Raw genomic sequence first — 19,795 nt, 5'->3', positions numbered from 1 at the left:
TTTAATTTGTTTTTCATAACATAAGCATTATTTCATATTTAAGTTTCATGAATTTACAAAACCAAGCCCAATCTAAAAATCAATATACAGTAATACTTAGAATTAAAATATTTTAATATTTTATTTAAGTGTTGAAGTGTTTTCGTTTTTATATTATTTACCTATATATAATGTTTACATATGTCTATTACTAAATCCTCATGGAACAGATATTTTTTTTTTGTTTATGTAAATTGTGGTGAAAATAGGATATCCTGTGATTATTAGTTAAATAAAAGTATTTGATTTTAAATTCTTTTTATTATTACGAAATTATGTTCACAATTCATCTTATATCTATTTCAATAGCTACTTATCAACTGATCATTTTCTATTTTATAATTTAATTAAATTTGGTTAGTAATCATAGTATTATATTATTCTAATGTTAATCTACCGCATAATAGGATAAAGAGCTCAAAAACCTGTTTACAATCCTTATAAATGCTTTTAATACATCTAATACATAATATTAATTAAAAACTCTCTAAAGTCGATGACCTAAAGCAGATTGTGTTTAGATAATCTGTGTTTATACCTGAAGGGTATAGACATTTTGTTGTAATCACCGAGACTCTTCACAAGTGTGTTAGTGTGGTTATTAGTGATTCTGTCTTAGAATCTACAGGTTAGTTTGTTAGTAATGTCTGTAACAAACGGAAAATTATATATGGCATGCAGTTTTTTCAAGATAGTATATATGAGTGTATTATAAATTATTTTTAGGGCTTTATTTTGTATTACTTGGAGCTTGGAAAGGTTAGTATTCGAGGCGTTATTTTATACATAAAATAAAAGTATAAAAGATGCCGATCCAAAATCATGAACAAAAATTATAAATAGAGTTAAGCTCAAAATGACAAAATTTGTTTTTGGTGTACCTACTTTAAGAAAAATCTTCGTATTGTAAAATGAGCTATGGTCATTTCATTTGACGAGAGTTATCGCAGTCACACAGAATAGCGCTTTTATACACATAAATATGTACATATGTATGTATATGATACTTAAGATAGTGTATTTATAATAATTAACATTATTATTTAAAATATCATCGCTTTATGTTAAAAATTTAATAATCTTTAAAAAAAAATTACCGATTTAACGATTTTATAATATTTTATGAATATCTTTATACCAGCAGAACAGACTAGTAGTAAGCATTTAATGTCACGGGCTCAAATCCTACTAGTTTCTCCTGGCCAAACCTGGATCTTTAATAGCTGCTGATCTGATTTGGATATTTATGACTCCAGGTCGATCGTTTTCTATCAGAATTCGCCAATTTATCTGATTTTCATTGAAATGGTTCCAAAAAATTGGCAATCATACCCATTTTCTCGCAAATCTCGAGTTTCCAGCAATCTCGAATTTCGCTGAATTATTTAAAAATGCTGCAAATATGTATCTCTGTGGATTTTAATTGATTTGTTATATGTGGATACTATGTGGATGTTATGAGGATGTTAATTTATGTATAGTTTGATTAATATTTGTATCAAATGTACAATGTTTCTGGCCAGGAAGGCGCATTGGGGCTACCTGTTAGGCCTTCCTGGAATAAATGAAAAATAAATAAAATATGCTTTACATTTACACACTGTTATGTACCTCGCTTATCAATGTAGCCGACTAACCAGTAGGGATAAGACACACCATTGATTTGTGACACACCTTATTTTACAAGTAACACCATTGATTTATAGCACACCTCAAATACTGACTAACCAAAATTGTATGACCTGTGTTTTCAACACTTCATTGTTTTAAAGAACAGTATATAAACTCATTAATGTTTGAATTTAAGTTGGTCATCACCAAAAAAACTCCGAGAGTAGTAGTCAACACATCAGCAGCAGAAAAAAGTTAAATAGCGAAGCAAAGTTAAAGTGAAACAGTTCTACGTATCTCATATAAAGTCGTTTTTCGAATGTACGATAAATGTAAAGTTTTAATAAGAACAAAAAAATCTTGGTGAGTTAACCAAGTAGTTTAAATAAGAGATAAGAGATACAAAAAATGACCACAAACACGAAAACCATGTGAACTTAATAAGAGGTAAGTAAAAAAAAAAGAAAAATGATTTAATCTTTCATTAGAACGTGACAATACATACACGCTACCATTAAGCCAGCAGTGTGGCTTAATGGCAGCGTGTATGTTTAGCATCAAGTGATCAGTGGGTTCGATCCGCAATACTGCTGGTTAGATTTGGGAGTATTTGTGACTCCAAATCGATCGTTTCTTATCGGAGTATGCCAATTTTATCTGATCATTGTTGAAATAGTTCCTCAAAATTGGCAAAAAATCATCTTTTCTGTTGTCACAAAACTTTTGTATTTATTGTGTGTATAATTTGTAAAAAATATGTGTGTATAATTTGTAAATCCATAGATTTCTCAATGGATAAATTCTGTAATAAATTAATAAATTAATTAATTGTTATTTCTTGTTCTTCAGCTTCTGGAAATACAGTGATTTATGTAATAAAAAAATCCTACATTGTTTGTAATTAATTGTCCAGGAAGGCGTATTGGGGTCTTCCTGTCAAGCCTTCCTGGTATATATCTATGTAAAATAAAATAAATATATTAGCAGATAAGTTAATAGTGGATGAGAAAAATTTACAACAAACAAACAAACTGTTAAAAGCTTATCTGCCACATTTGAGATGCCCATCTTAAATTTGTGCTAGTTTTATTCTGCAGACCACATTCAGCATTAACGTACAGTTTATATCTGCTGTGGGATTGAAACAGTCAGCCCACGATCCAATATTAAGTGCTGATCGTCAAATCGAATCTGTCGTCACTCAGAGCATATTTTCATCGCGGCTATAAGTTAGTTATGAGTGCCTAAAAGCGTCTGTTGGTTCGACTTTCGATCAACGTCCCCGAGGAGAAAGCCCTTATTCCGAAAGGGAGAAAGTGAGAGACCACAGCGGCAAAGAGCGAAGTAACAAATCTCAACCCTTTTATTGCGACGTGCGAACCCGCACTAACCCCACGATGCTTATCATTAATCTGCTACCAAATATTTTTCTGTTGCTGCTCCTTTTTTCCCCTCGATTCCTTTTTTTCTCTCCTCCGACCCCGGCACGCTCTCCCGATCCAACAAATGGTTTCCATAAAACCTTTTAAAGTGTCAACTCGCCAAATTGAATTTTCGACGCTTCGCCTTTTCGGGTTTGGGTTTTTGATTTATCCGAAAGGGGCAGGTACCGACGTACATATGTACGTATTATACAATACTTAGACCACTCTTCTCACCCATCTACCTAGGGGTGGTTCGCAACGTGTGATAGCCCCAGTGGCCACTTAGCGTTTCCATTATATGTTGTCCGATTCCATTCAAGTCCCGAGGACCTTTCGGTATCGACGGACGCTATTCATGGCGATCACAATAAAACGAACTTCGTGGGATATTGTGATCGTAATTGTGTGCAAATCTACTTTATATTTGTAGGTAAATATGTCGAGATTAAATATGCAAAAAATACGTGGATTCATCCGCTGTGTTTAAATATTGAAATCCTACCTTATGATTTCTCACCAATCAGAGTTCCTGTTTTACAAATATACAATCAAACTTTATTGCCCTTTTAGTGTGGTGTAATCTTCAAATAGTGTGGATAAATCCAGCAATGTGGACAATTGCCGTCACCGATAAAGATAATGGGGAGTATTTTCAAACGTGTCTATTACGATTATTTTTCACCATCCATAATATGTACATATATGTATATTGATGACCAAACCGAGCGAAATGGCAAAGTTTGAAAACGATTGGATAAGAACCCAAATTTCGTCAGACGAAATCAGATGTAAAAATCGAAAGCGAAGTAAGAAGAGGCTAGTAATAAGACCGGAGCGAAAAATGTGAATTTTGGATTATCATCGATGGAAAACTTACCCAGTGGAAATCTTTTGCCGTATCAAGGGAACGTTAAATAAATAAAATAATTGATTTTAAACAATGTCCTGGGCCTCCTGCCGATCGTTTTATATTTACAAAAATTTTAAAAAAGGAGGTCTCTTTTACTCTTTAAGTAAATATACATATGTATCTCTTTTTCGACTATAGTTTCGATGTTTTATACGATTTTTTAAAATTAACGCTTAATTGAAGTTTTTTAGGGTTTATTATGAAAAGTTTTGACCGATAAATGAAAATTAAAAGTCATCGTTTCACTCAAAAGTTCTCATAAAAGCTCTTCTCAAAAAAGAAAAACAAGAAAAAAGCCTAGAAATATACAGAGACAAATCGATTTGTTGGAGGTATAGGACATTGTTTAAATTGAACGATTTTTTTATTTAACCTTCCCTCGATACGACAAAAGTTTTCCACTAGGTCCACTGATGAAAATCCAAAATTCACGTTTTTCCCTCCGGTCTAATGTAGGGGAGAGTAGTGTACCTGTGGATAATTTTCGCTTTTTCACTCATAGCTCAGCAACTTTATTGTTTTATGCAAACTTTTTAATGTAATTAGATAGGTTGAATATTTAAGATTAAAATTAAAAAAGAAAAATTAATCATAGCATAACAGTTTTTTATTTTTTGCAAAAATAATAGAGACAAAAAAATTGTCCAAAGGTTCAACACTATGTTGAACCTATGGACAGTGTATGTTGTACCTTTGGACAGATATGATAATTTATACAAAGTAAACCATTTCATCCAATGTTGACATTCTCAAGGTCTACATTAAATTCCAACTGTGATTTGAGTCTCCCAGGCTGGCCTACCACTCGAGGAGGAGGCAATTTCACAGAAATTTTCTCTTGACAAATATTATAAATTTTGTCATCGACCACAAGAATTCTGTTTGTCGATATTTTCTTGTAATACTTAATTTCAATATTATTTTCGATTGGATTATTCATAACTTCAGCAACATAATACTTGAAAGTCTTTTTGGTTGTTAATTTCACAAGAACCTCTAACCTTAACCTCTGGACGCGTCCAGAGGTACAACCAAATAAATGTCCAAAGGTACAACAAAACGAAATATTCAACTAATATTAAAATACACTTCTTTGTGGTTACGTTTTAACACATATATCGTCGTTACCAAATAGTTAAATAACCACTATACAAAACTAAATGCATATCTTGTATGAAAAGTTATTTTAATAAATATGAAAAAACAAACAGTTCGTTGGTAAATATTTACTTTTGGATCCCAAATAACGCAATTCTCGAAAAAATTCGAATCTGGCAGCGCGCGGCACCAAGAGGTGGATTGAATGTTCCCAATATTCGATGTTCATAATTCCCTAGAACATAGTGTAGCAAAAATATTTTCCCCGACCGAAATAAAGTCATTGTCCACAGGTACATTCGTCCATAGGTACACCACTCTCCCCTATATACATATATACATAGACTAGCAATTTACCGTCAAATTTCAAAAAATTGGTAAACGGCATATGATTTTTCCTACAATCAGTATACTGGTATTTGCCAGTAAATGAAAAAAAAATGTGGATTAGATAACTGTGTGTGATTACTTTTTCTAAAAACCTTAACCTAGATTGAATCGTAAATAAATAAAAATAAATCTCCGGTGAATAATAACAGATATGTATGAATTTTAAATAAATGCATTCAAGTAAATTCGTATTAATATATTAATTTCATTTTTTTTATTTCTAACCAATCATATTTATTTATTTTAAGTTTGGACCATTTGAAGATTTCGATCATAATTTAAACAACCGTCTGATCGCATTTATAACGATTTGGCTGGACGATTTGTTGCCAGTGAGTTTATTAATTTGAAATTGCCACATTTAATACTGAAAATAAATAAATTCCAAATAATACACCATTTTCATCGATAATTTATGTAATATTATGCAATTATATTATTATATATGTACTTTATTTGCAATAAAATAGTTTCCAGTAATTACTAGTAAATTTTAAAATTTGCTGGTATATACCGATGGCGAAATTTACGATTTACCGGTATACCGGTATTGCGATCCCTAACATAGACGAAGTGGATTTACTATCGTAGTTAAAATCAGTATTTTACAATATAATATGTGAAAGCAACTATGACGTAATTAATAAGCCATTTCTTTTGGGTTCATCGGGGTAATATCCTAACTAGATGCGGTCAGCTTTTTTTACTTTTTTATATATTTTTTTAGATTGTGAAACAAATGGAATTCATATTATGTTACTCGTCATATAAATTCCTTTAGCATAAAGAACCGAAATAGTCGCGGGTTGAGCGAGCTCGGTGCGGACGTGTGTTTGTGTGTTGTTCCCGATAAGTTATGTAGAATTTTGTGTTAAATTGGAGCTAAAGAGGAGGTGCTGGGATGAGTATGTAGCTCTTCTGGCGCCTCGCAAGTTAGTACATATTCAGAATCATTACCTATGCTTGATTTCATATTTTTTAAATGGAATTTAAATTTATAATATTTTCATATTTACATAATTACCCACATAATTTCGATCACATTTCTTTCGATAATAATTTACTATTAACGTCGATTGATTTATTAATGATAGTATTGATAATATTTAACGTTGAATTATTTCATATTTAATATTGAGTGAATGGTTTGATATTTAATGTTGAATTATTTCATAATTGATTATTTAATGTTGAGTGTTGAATTATTTCATAATTGATTATTTAATATTGAGTGTTGAATTATTTAATATTTAGTTTTGATAATTTAATATTTGATATTGGATACTTGTACTCAACGTTAACGTTATTGTTTGGTACTAATTTCATAAATATTATGATTGTGAATAAACTGTCTATATATGTAAATATATCATAAATGGAAACACACGTCCGTCCGCACGGAGTAATTAATAAGCTCAGAGCAGAGCTCCATGCAACCGCTCAGGTCCCCAAGTTGCAAATAGGGGAACGACTCTTGCAGTCAACTGCCATGGCGACATGGTGGTCCTGGACAAGGAGCGCTGAGATAAGAGTGGTGATGAGTGAATCCGTGGTAAGTTTCACTCTATAAAATGTCACACAACACTATGACGGTCTCAGGTCAGCGGCGAGTAAGTGCCGCCGCTTAACAAAAGCACAACCCGGTTTTCAAAGGTACCGTATCATCTTTGACAGAGAAGGAAACTCTATAATAAATCCCTGGTAGTGGGCAGCAGCTCTGCCAGTATAAGATGTCAAAACATTTACTGCGCTGTAGAAGGAAGTGGGAATCCACTGCAGTATTCTCCCAAGATAACTATGATGTACAAAAATAAAAGTGTGAAGAAGTCTGACTCTCCGGCTGACACCCGGCGCCTTCGAGGTTCCAGGTCTCACGGTGTGAAATTGGCTACTGGCCACATGCATGTGACTCACCAGGCATCATGTGGAAAATATGCGACTGGAGAAACTTTACGGAACAAATCCAAAATAGGTACTTGGAACGTTAGAGGACTCCTGAATCCTGGGAAAACACTGGTTGTTGAGAAAGAGATGTACAGTCATGGGCTAGATATACTCGGAATCTCGGAAACGCACTGGAAGAACAACGGCCATTATAAAACTTCAAATGGAAATACGATATATTTTTCTGGTAACCAAGATTCGTCACATAGCGGTGTCGCGGTGATCTTAGCATCTAAATTAACCAGTGCACTAATTGGCTACAACCCCATAAGTGACAGACTTATACACTTAAAACTCAACACGCATCCGTATAAACTAAACATCCTTCAAATATATGCTCCTACTGCAGATGCCGAAGATATTAAAATAAATGCGTTCTATGCTTCACTACTCGATACATTGTCAAATATCTCAAACAAAGAAATGACCATCATTCTTGGTGATTTTAATGCCAAAGTCGGTAATAATAGCAACATTGATAACATAGTAGGTAAATATGGATTGGGTATTCAAAATGAGAGAGGAGAGAAACTTATAAGTTTCTGCATTGAAAATAAAATGTCCATTATGAATACTTGGTTTCAACATCATCCTAGGCGATTGTACACTTGGATATCTCCTGGGGATCGTCACCGCAACCAAATCGATTATGTATTAATAAATTCTAGATGGAAATCATCGATACATAACGTCAAAACATATCCAGGTGCAGATTGCGGATCGGACCATAACTTACTTGTTGCTAAATTTCGACTGAAATTGAAAATGATTAAAAGACATCAAAATAAAGCAATTAAACTCACCAATGATGATGTAATTAATTTTGGCAATGTAATCAGAGAAAAAGATGCAGAATTCCAAATAAATCCTAATGTAGATGTAGAAGAGTCTTGGAAAATTTTTAAAGATCTCATAATTCGGTATGCCAGAAAACATCAAACACCGCAAAATGAACATCGCAAGTCTTTTATCTCTGATTCAACTTGGGTTAAGATAAAAGAACTTAAAAGACTTAAACAAACTGGCATAACATCGACAGAATATCTTGAAAGGTATGCAATATTACATAAAGATATTCAAAGGAGTTGTAGGCGGGATAAAGCTAAATATATAAATGACATATGTGAGGAGATAGAAAAACACGCATTAAAGAATCAGGCAAGGGATATTTTTCACAAAGTAAAAATCGTCACTCAAAAATTTTCACCCAAAACTTGGACAATAGATGATCAATTTGGAAACACGCTTACAGATATTGATGTGATACTCAACCGATGGAAAGAATACTGTTCGGAATTGTACAGTGGTAGTTCGTCGACCTCAATTGTTTCCCTAATTGATGATGTCAGGGAGCCTGACATCTTGACATCTGAAGTTGTAAATGCCATAAAGAAACTGAAATGTAAAAAGTCTCCTGGCAGCGATGGTATACAAGCTGAACTTCTGAAAGAGCTTGGTGAAACTGCGATAAAGGCGCTATGTAATATGTGCAACAAGATCTGGGTAAACGGAGTATGGCCGAAAGATTGGGTCAATTCAATATTCATTCCCTTACACAAGAAAGGATCTACAAAAAAATGCGAGAATTACAGGACCTTAGCCTTAATATCGCACTCTAGTAAAGTATTGCTGTATATAATTAAAGATCGTTTGAGCAGTTACCTTGGATGGCAAATACCGAACGAACAAGCAGGGTTTGTAAAAGGCAAAGGGACGAGGGAACAAATACTGAATATACGTCAACTCATTGAAAAATGTCGGGAGTTTCAAACTCCAGCCGTTCTTTGTTTTATAGACTATAAAAAAGCTTTTGACTTTGTGAACTGGGACTATCTGTGGAAAGTTCTACTGGACATGGGAGTCCCCATGCATCTTGTAAAGATAATACATAACTTGTATAATGATAACAATGCAGTAGTTCGAATCAATTCGCTAAACTCGACAAATTTTCGAGTACAACGTGGAGTAAGGCAAGGGTGTATATTATCTCCAGACCTATTTAATATATATGGAGAGTATATAATGCGTAGAGCACTGGATGGTTGGAAGGGTGGAGTGTCCATTGGTGGAAAAAAACTATCCAATCTTCGGTATGCGGATGACACAACGCTCATAGCTAATAATCATGAAGAAATGGCCGAACTGATCCGTCGTGTTGAGACAGAGAGTAATGTGCTTGGCCTCCAGATAAACCGCCCCAAAACAAAAATTATGATAATTGACCGTCACCAACAGCTGCAAAACAACAACTCAGCTTTAAACGGTATAGATGTGGTTGATAATTTTGTCTATCTGGGGTCACTCATATCTAACAACGGCGGCAGCGAATTGGAAATACGGCGCCGGATTACATTAGCAAAATCGGCAATGTCACAACTAACGAAGATTTGGAAGAATAGAGCCATTACAACTGCTGTCAAAATCCGTCTCGTGAAAAGTCTCGTTTTTTTTCTGTCTGCCTTTATGGTGTCGAGACGTGGACCATGAAGGCGGCGGATAGACGGAGAATCGATGCCTTCGAGATGTGGTCCTGGAGACGGCTACTGCGCGTGCCTTGGACCGACAAACGCACGAATGTGTCTATTCTTGAAGAATTGAAAATCAAGGATAGATTGTCAACAATATGCCTGAAACTTATATTGCAGTTCTTCGGCCACATTGCACGAAGAGGTGAGGAGAGCCTGGAGCGGTTGGTTGTGGTTGGTAGCGTCGAAGGCAGAAGAGCCAGAGGCAGATCCCCCGCACGCTGGACTGACCAAGTATCTGCAGCGACGGGCGCTTCCACGGTAGCAAGTCTTCGCCTGGCCGAATTTAGAACTGAATGGAGGCAGCTGGTTGACCGCACATCATAGTCACGATCCTCAGTGATGAGGGAACCGACAGCAATATAAAGAACCGAAAAACATAAAATCACATATCACCAAAAAAATACTGCCTTGAATTAAATTAAATTTCATATTTATAGACAAATTATAATATCATACTAAAGTTATCATAACTATGTCTTTGCTGCAATATAAATCTATGGAAAATTCATAATTATATCTCAAAATGTTCAATAACGAATTATGTACATTCGTTTAGAACCACTTCGAAAATCTGACCTATGTATTTCTTATCTGATTTCGCACAGTGAAGTTTTACTTGTGTGGTGTAAAATACACGGTCCCCTTTTTATATAATTTGTTGATGATTCTGTTCAATTGAATTATAATGCATTTTTTATAATAAAAATACAGAAAGAGGGGAAAAATGCAATAGTTGGCATGCGTTCGCGGCCATTACGCAAGTGAAACGACATCCGGGGACGTCCCCAATTTCTCCGGTCTTGGCATTTGAATAAGGGGGTGTCTTTTCACCACGCCTTACCTCAACCTACCCATAACATACCTGTGTAGTAATGTCTTATTTTACCACCGCACGAATAGAAATTTTCGTCCGACCACACCGAATTGAGAAATTCCTCAACCGGAGATATATAATATTATTCGCCGCGCCTATTCTTTCTCTGGTTAAAGCACGCGTCGATCGAATATGAATACGAAAACGATTTGGAAAATTAACATAAAAATACACACCATCCTTGAAGATGTGGTTAGTATAATGTAATTTAAAAATGTGCAAAAATTGCCGTCGGCGACTAAAATTTTTAGAATTGAAAGCGTGCGTTATTTTTTTTTTTAAGTCGGGGGATCTGAGTGTATCTGAATGATAACGTTAATTAAATTTGCGCTCTGAGCGTATAATAAACATCCCCCTTCAGGACGTTGCAACCCCGGGCACGTGCTTCGGCCATTTTCCAACCCCCTGGATGTTTCCCCTGCACGCATAACGATTTATTATGTCATTATCAAACGTTGCTCAGCATATTGCGCTCTCACTTATAGCAAATTTAAAATTTATATTTTTCCTCCTATAAAATGTTATCGCTTCATGAGTTGAAAAGCGACTGTTAACATCCACTGAAGCAGACAAGCATATCTTATTAACAATATAAATATTAATGTCTGCTGTACAAATCTAAATACATACAAATAGTCAAGCGTGTACTTTTAAAATGTTAATAACCGGTTTGATTTTTATTAATACAAAATCAAAATCAACATGGATTTAAAAATCTTGATACTATACTTAACGTCAAAATTTTAAATTGAATAAAACCACATAAAACTCATATAAACGATAAATAAAATATCAAATGTAAGCAGTAAATCTACAGTGAATTTGATAGTCGATTAAAATGTGTAAAAAAATCAATAAAATACATATGCTTACATGACAATTATTTCTGCGAGTTAAATTAAATCTCATACCTTCACTGCAACCTTTAAAAGTAAAAAATATAATTAAAATTAATAAACATATAATATTAAACAAAGTTGCACAGCAATATAAAGTATGTAAAAGTTCACCAGCTGTGTATTGTCTCCATTGCAATAGTTTTAGCGCCTTTGCCAATCATCATCTTCAATACACGTTTTAAAAGATTGCAAATGATTTAATAAACACTGATATTTTTTTTAATACCGTATAGAGATGTATTTATTATTTTTTAAATTTAAATTAATTTTGTACAAAAACAAATGAATTTTTTCATACGCGAAGGAAAATTTCAATACTATTGAAGAATTAAAATATTTTTTAAGAAACATTCGCTAAAAATCACCTTATAACATAACACGTAGATGAAAATCAATAGTAAACGGTGCAAATAACGATTTATCTGTCGGAATTCGCGGATGCAGTCTACAAAGTACGTATTCGCAGACGATTCAATTTTATGAGACTGAAGTCAATACTTGAATTGCAATTAATTTTCTTTAATATTTTTAGCTTCATTAGCGAATGATTGACGCTTTTGATAATCAATTAAAACGTTAAATTTTCACGTAAAAGTTTTGCTTTGTATGAGGCACGATTGTTATTCTTCAACTGAAAATGGGTAAAAGTAAACAACTGAATTAAATTTATAAAATTCAAAACCACTTAAATACGCAATACAAATAAAATTTCAGAAGATGAGAATTTCAGCAAGACTTATTGTTACGTAGAAATGATAAAATGCAAAGAATTTCGATGGATAGTCTATTTTTAGCCAACATTGTAAGTTCTGTGTTGCTCTCTTGCAGACAATTTGCAAGAAAAGAAAATAAACAATGATGAACACCATTTACTGCGAATGGAATTTTCTACTTCCGGTTAATTTATGTCTCATTGAACGGCAATATAATGAAGTCACGTCGTTATCTTCCAACGGTGAAATATATTTTTAAACGTTTTATATTTAGAAGTTTTATTACAGGAAAATTTTACACGGAAAATTTACCATGTGAAAAATGACTCTTTGTGGCATTACGTTTTATACGAAACTAGTGTGCACATACATACATTCATATGTCTAGTTCGTGCTTGAAGTTCTTGAAAAGTCACGCTTTTCACACAAAGTCTGAAGTTAAAATATGTACATTTTAATTACACCGAGACTTATAAATACAATTTTGATTAACAAAGTGTATGAGTCTATTATGAAAAACTCGGTTTACTTACAGGGGAAAAAAACTGATTGTTCGGACCTGAAATGGTTTCCGGCGCTTCGGCAATATCCTGTACGGGCAAACAACGGTCGTAAGGGTCATATTTGCTTACTCGAATACGGCCAGGCTAGCGGTTTTTCAGCGGCTCGGATGTGGTGGGGTGTTTTTTGTCGAGATTTAATTCTCGGACTTTAGGGGTTGGGTTGTTTAACGCACAATCTGGTCGCTATAAAGATAACCTTCGAGTTAACCCCCGGCGCGCGACGGTTAACTTTGCACGTTACCAAAACTTTTACGCTCTTCGTGTCTCCCCCCCTCACATACCCCCCTCCCCCAATTTTACCAGACTCCGTATCTTCTCAATAATAAAATATAGATTTAAAATTTTGATTATATTCTTATCGCACATTTCATATATATTTTTTTCTTAAATAAATTGAATTTTCTTATAGAAAAAGATAAAATAACTTTCAACTGTAATTTTAATGCTTCAATTTATTTATTTTGGTGTAAAAAATACTATTGCTTTGAAGTAAACACATTTAATTTAAATAAAAACAACAAAAAAATTAGTATAAAATAGTATATGAATCATCTACAACAACGTCTTAATTGAGGTAAACGTGGCTCTATTGGCGCCCCTAGTTCATTTCAAGGGAGGCACAAGCCAAAAATCAACTTTTGAGTAGGAATAGAAAGCTCTAGAAAAGTAACAGTCAGAATAAAATAATAAATAGATTTAAATTAAATAAGGATAATTTCTTGACTGAAATGGCCAATATATTTCTACAGCTTTTGTAGAGGGCAATTTTAATTATCCATTTAATTTTCCAAATTATATTTTGTTGGATACGGATTTGATAAAAATATCCAAAAAAAAATCGCCCGAAAACGGGAACGGGAACGGGAAAACAGGAATGAGTGGCATTGCAATGCAATAATTTCAAACGTGTTTGCGTCACCACCTGCGTTGTTAGAGTAAAATAAACAAAAAATGGAATAATTTCAAATGTGTTTGCCACCTGCTTTTTCCGACAAATTATCATTACTGAAATTTAATTTGATTACGAAGTATTAATTTGAAACTGAAACATTCACTTATCGAAGCGCATCGAGAAACGGGAACGGCAATTGCATGGGTGATTGAATGATGGAACGATGGAACTTTCAGGATTTGTTGTATGCATGTCCGGGAAGCTTACTGTGAAAAAAAATCGGCCAAAAACGGAAACGGAAACGGGAAAAAAATATTTTTAAAAACATACCTCTTCTAAAATTTGTATATAAAATTATGATTTTGAATAAAAACATCAATATTTTTTTTTCTACCGCCATCTATTCTATGTTTAAAACTAATAAACAAACGTCAACGGTAAACATCACCGAGTATCTCGCCGAGCAGATTTTATAAGCTTCTTAAACGATATTTTATCTCTATCGTAATGGCGGAGGATTTATTTACTTATATTGATGACCAAAATGAGCAAAATGGCAAAGTATGAAAACGATCGGATAAGAGGAAAACTTTAATTTTAAATGTTTTCGCGTCGCGACATACGTTGTTAGGGTAAAATAAACAAATTGAATAATTTCAAATGTGTTTGCTGCCTACAAATGGGAACGGGAACGAGGACGGGAACGGGAATGGAACGGGAAAGGAAACGGGAATTGCATGCGTTATTTTGGAATTGCAAAGCATTGCGGGTTCAGCTAGTATTATATAAAATATAAAAATAATTTATATAATTATAAAATCTATATAATTTTATATACATATAAATTCTCCAAAGACAAATGGAATATTTCAAATCGTTCGAAAATTGAAATACACACAAAGCAATTTACGAAATTTTCAAGAAGTCTCATATTTATTATATTTAAATACTAGTTCAATAATGGAACTTTAAAATATTTTAATATGTCTCGAAATATTTTTTTGATTATTGAACATTGGAGCTTCACAAAAACAAAAACAACAACGAACTATCACATTTGACTTTAACTAATGATTAAAAAGATAAGTAGATTAATTGCCAACTACTTTCTGTAGTGAAACTTTCGCAAAGCTTCTTTGCAAGCGTCACTATAAAGAGGACAACTTTGCAAATCTGTGTATAAAACCATCTCACGGTGCAAGTTTTTCCAAGCCAAAAACTTCTAATGAAATAACTTCCAATTTCAAAAGATGCACCCTTGCAAATGACACGCGTCGTAATTAAAAAAATATATGTATGTACATATATTTTTCTACAAGTTTTATTTAATATAATATTGATATTTTATTTCCGATGAAAATCCTTTTATCACTTGACTATCAAAGTCCCTCAAAATAATAGTCATAATAGACCATAATTAGACCATTTGTTTGAATAACTAGTATGTTTTAATTTAGTAACCATATAAATTAATCAACTCGTTGTAATAGTGTGTAAACTATACATGTATAGTCAAAGTCCTTTCCATAAGCACTCGTTGAAATATCAACGAGCACAACACAAGCAATTTATAACGTAATATATTATTATAAAATGGCGGCGGTGGCTTATAGGCGATAGCCGGTTATGTGAAACGATAAATTGTCCTCTCATGAAACTTGATTCGTTATAGCGAGAGAGTTCGTTATGAACAGCAGAGAGTGTATACACTGCCACTGGTGTAGAATTAGAAAGTTAGCGAGCCAGCAATATTAATAGGCGGAGTCGAGAGTCCCGTCTGATGATGTATGGGGACTCCCACGGGCCCTCCACAAGCGTGTTTACACTCGAACAAATATAATTGAATGAAGTGGAGGCTGGTGGCGAAGGGGTTAAGGCAAATTCCCAAATCGCACTCACGTACTGGTATTCAAATTTTTTGCGGTCCGAGATAACTTCTTGCACGGTACAGCGAACTTTGTGTAACAATGTACCCACATTAAGGGATTATCTCCGGTGATTTTGTCTCGCAACACCAATAACACTGTAAAATTGTTTTTTTTTTTTAAGTAAGTCTATGTCCATTCACGAGAGTATAAGTTAAAGCCGCGACGCGGAAAAGTGTCTATATCTAAAATCGCTATGAATTCGAAATTACATCAATTATACTAATAAATGTCTTATATAATACAAATCGAAATATTAACAAAACCCTTAAATGATACTTTTGTACTTAAATTACTTTATTTTTACTTACTTCTTATTAAGTTCACATGGTTTTCGTGTTAGTAGTCATTTTTTATATCTCTTACCTCTTATCCGATCGTTTTCATACTTTGCCATATTGCTCATTTTGGTCATCAATATACGTTAATGTATCGTCTGCCATTACGTTGGAGATAAAATATCGTATACAATGCGTATCAAATATCCAGAATCTCGGGTACGGTGACGTCTATGTCGGTACGCCAAGCTACCATAATCTATCTTCAACCTTTTCGCCTTGATATGGCGATATCAGATTTTAATTGTTTAAATGCCTATAATTCACTCTATATTTTATAAAATTTGCTCTATAGGTTCTCGTTATCTCTAATATTTAAATATGTATAGTTTTAACTCTCACATGATTATATAAATTTCAAATTTGGCGTCTAGCTTCATGTAATGTAACACACGATATATAAAATAATGTACTAAAATATAAAAAATAAATGTATACATTTATTTTACTTGAGTTTTTTTTTAATATAGTTTTTTTACTAAAGTTTTTTATATACATTTATTTTTTTTTACTTGAGTTTTTTATATATCTTAATATTACACCAGCAGTCACATAAAACGGAACGCTTGTGACTTTTGCGACATACGTGTTTGCTCTAATCATCACTTCGTTATTTGTAACTTTATCTTAGTTATTTCTTCTGCATATTGGTAAAAAAACGTAATTCTTTTAAACTATGTACAAAATACAGTTATCTTGTATATATGCAAAATAAAACAGACTTAGGTACAAAAAACCGTAATATACCTGCTAAGGGTACGCCTTTGTTCATTGTGCGTCAAATGCTTTCAAACGTTGAAAAGATCATGCTCAGCTGAGACCTTTTGCTGCATGATTGTTCTAAGGGTAATTAGGGGTTTAATAGTTTTTATTTTATAAAATTGATGGATTTAATATTTCATTTTGAATTATTAAATTAACAATATCGATTCTTCAGAAATTGGTCGCTGCAGGGATATTTCCGCAGAAAAAAAACTTTGATTGCTGCGTATTTGAAAGCGAAGAAGGTTTCCATGCGAAAAATTGCCAGACAAGGGTGTTTCGGTAAACACAGTTTCGAGAATTTCGAAAAAAATGGAAAAGAATCTCACCGAAACAACTAACCGTTGGAAGAATTATGGTAGAAATAAGGAAACTATCCCAAAGACCGAACCCAAAATTATTTTTCAAACAATGGAATACTGCATGAAACTGATCAAGCTTTAAAATTGAGATTCGAAGATAAAGATATCGAAATATCGGCGTCCACAGTTAAAAGTCGGTGCTACATAGCAAGCTCTATTTCTATTATATATTCTCTGTCTAATTATGTATATTATATCACTTTATATTTTAATTATGCATTGTCCTTTTTAGTTATATTCTAGTTTTTAATATTTTCTTTCTCATTTGTTTGTCTATACGTACTAGATATATGTTACATATATATTATGTATGCATTTTGTAAAAATCTATAATTGGGCTCAGTAGTTATTTTGTTATAATTATTCTTTGGTTTTATAAATTTCTACATCTAAGGCATATTGATTTTTCAATAAATAAATAAAATAAATAATACGAGGTAAAATACGAATTTTTACTTTTAGTATAGCTCGTGCAACGAAAGCTGGCACGTACCAATACAAACACGTATATTGTATCCGTGAAGATATGAATAAGATTTTTTGTATCTGTTTTCTAAGACAATCAGTTGGTCCCTTTCATACGCACCCACTTTCCGAGCATGACAGAAACAACAATTATTTTTTGTATTGCTCGGTGATTTTTGCTCAGTGATCAAGTGTGCACTACAGGGTGATTTTTTCCAGTTTCACTGGTCAGTCACCGATCAACCCCCACAAACTGACGTAACGCGTTCTTATATTGTTTGCTAATTGGTTAATTGGAGTTAGTTCATTAGAATTAGTGGATATATGATAATAAAATGCTTTGTAATAAAATTGGATCTGGGAAAACACTAACGGTACAATCTCGCGAAATTGTGTATAATGTTTTCAACTATTTCATGGATTGTGTATTGAATAGTGAAAGTGACGAAAGAAATAGTTTTATGAAAAATTTATATGCTTCAACTGCGGAAGCGACTGGTGTTTCTAAAAGAAGTGTTCAGCGAATTGTTTGTGAAGTACGAAATCAATTTGTGGTGGCTAATAAACCGCCAACATCGCAACCTTCAATATCGGAGCCATCAACGACACAACCTATATCCTATAATAAAAAACAATAAACAAAATCATCAAGAGTTTGTACTTGATAAAATCTTGGAAGCTCACAAAATCTTGGAAACATGAAGAAAAATTTATTGAACTGGAACCAAAACTCGATAATTTAACGGACAATTTCATTGACATTATAAAAGTAGAATATTCTGATAGCGAATATATGGATTCTACAAGTGATGGAGAATTAAGTGGCGTAGAAGAATTATGATACGACATTGTATAGAAACAGAAGACTATCCAAAACGAGCAAAGAAGTAACGAATTAAAGAAAATCAGAAAAGGTTAGTAAAACTAGAAGTACGTTTAGTAGTAGAGTAGTAAAAGTAAAGTCTTATAATAGAAAAGTTTGAAATTGAAATTCAAAAATAAGATTATAAAATGAACAATGTATTTATTTAGATTAGAAACACTTCCGGTTCGGGTAGACTTTCTGGGTGTAAATGTACTGCGGCATTATCCAAAGATCGGCGCAATATTTTTTTTGTAAGTTTATTTTATTATTATTTATGACAAGTTCTGACTTAGCTACAAAATTCTGAAGCCGACAAACAATTCTATGCAAAATAATGAAAAAATATTTTGATGGTCTAGGCACCCAACAGTAAACAAATTTGAAGTGAGCAAATAAACAACAAAGTGTAGCGCTTTCTTTGCGAATTTATTTTATTATCTTTGTAACGGTCGGGACTTAATACTAGCCGACAAAGAAGAATGTCTATACATAATAATGAAAAGGACTGCATTATTATCAAAATTCGAACACTTTTAAAATCACTTATTTCCAGTTTAATATAATTTATATCCTATATTTTTTTCTCATTTTTTAATTCGTATTAATTTTTGCATACGTACGTTTGTTTTACTTATAATTTAAAAAAATACTATTTATCATTTTATTCGTGGTACGTATTAAAATATTAAATAAATATGCCACCCAAATTATATCATAGATCTTAAAAACATTACACGATCGGTTGAAATAAAATATATAAATAACAGCCTGTATATGAAAAATGCATTTGTATGAGAACTGTGCACGCGCCTTCTGTAGCTAATAGACCTGTAGCAATAATAGATTGATGTGTTGTGATCATGCAAGAATTGATGAAAAGAACTCGGAATCCATCACTGATCACATTTCAACCAACATAAATTTATTGAAAGCATGAAAATGTTTATCCTGTTCAAAATTATCATCCCTGCGCACTTTACCTAAACTACAACTCACGTGGAAGGGTATATACATATGTATGTGCATATGTAGAACCTATACTATAAGTCAGATGTATTCAAACTTTTAAAACCCCAAAGCTTTCTTTTCAAATGATTATTTATGGATTTGGGAATATTTTAATCGAATAGTATAAACGACATTCGTTTCTATTTGATGAAATGTAATTGTAGAGGTTCTTGAATCGTGAGTCA

General features: G+C 33.0%; 1 protein-coding gene across 1 annotated transcript in view; it reads right to left on the bottom strand.

Annotated features, from left to right (window-relative positions):
• Positions 1–45: 45 nt before the first annotated feature.
• The window catches only part of LOC143917342 (uncharacterized), a 58,828-nt gene continuing 39,078 nt past the window's right edge, over positions 46–19,795 (bottom strand). Inside the window, exon 2 of the mRNA XM_077438822.1 lies at positions 46–72. Coding sequence (XP_077294948.1) covers positions 46–72 — 27 coding nt within the window. The remainder of the gene's footprint in view (positions 73–19,795) is intronic.

This window comes from Arctopsyche grandis, chromosome 9 (assembly GCF_051622035.1).
Source record: "Arctopsyche grandis isolate Sample6627 chromosome 9, ASM5162203v2, whole genome shotgun sequence".
Taxonomy (NCBI): Eukaryota; Metazoa; Arthropoda; class Insecta; order Trichoptera; family Hydropsychidae; genus Arctopsyche; species Arctopsyche grandis.
Note: the sequence above shows the minus strand (reverse complement) of the source record. Positions and strands in the feature narration are given on the sequence as shown.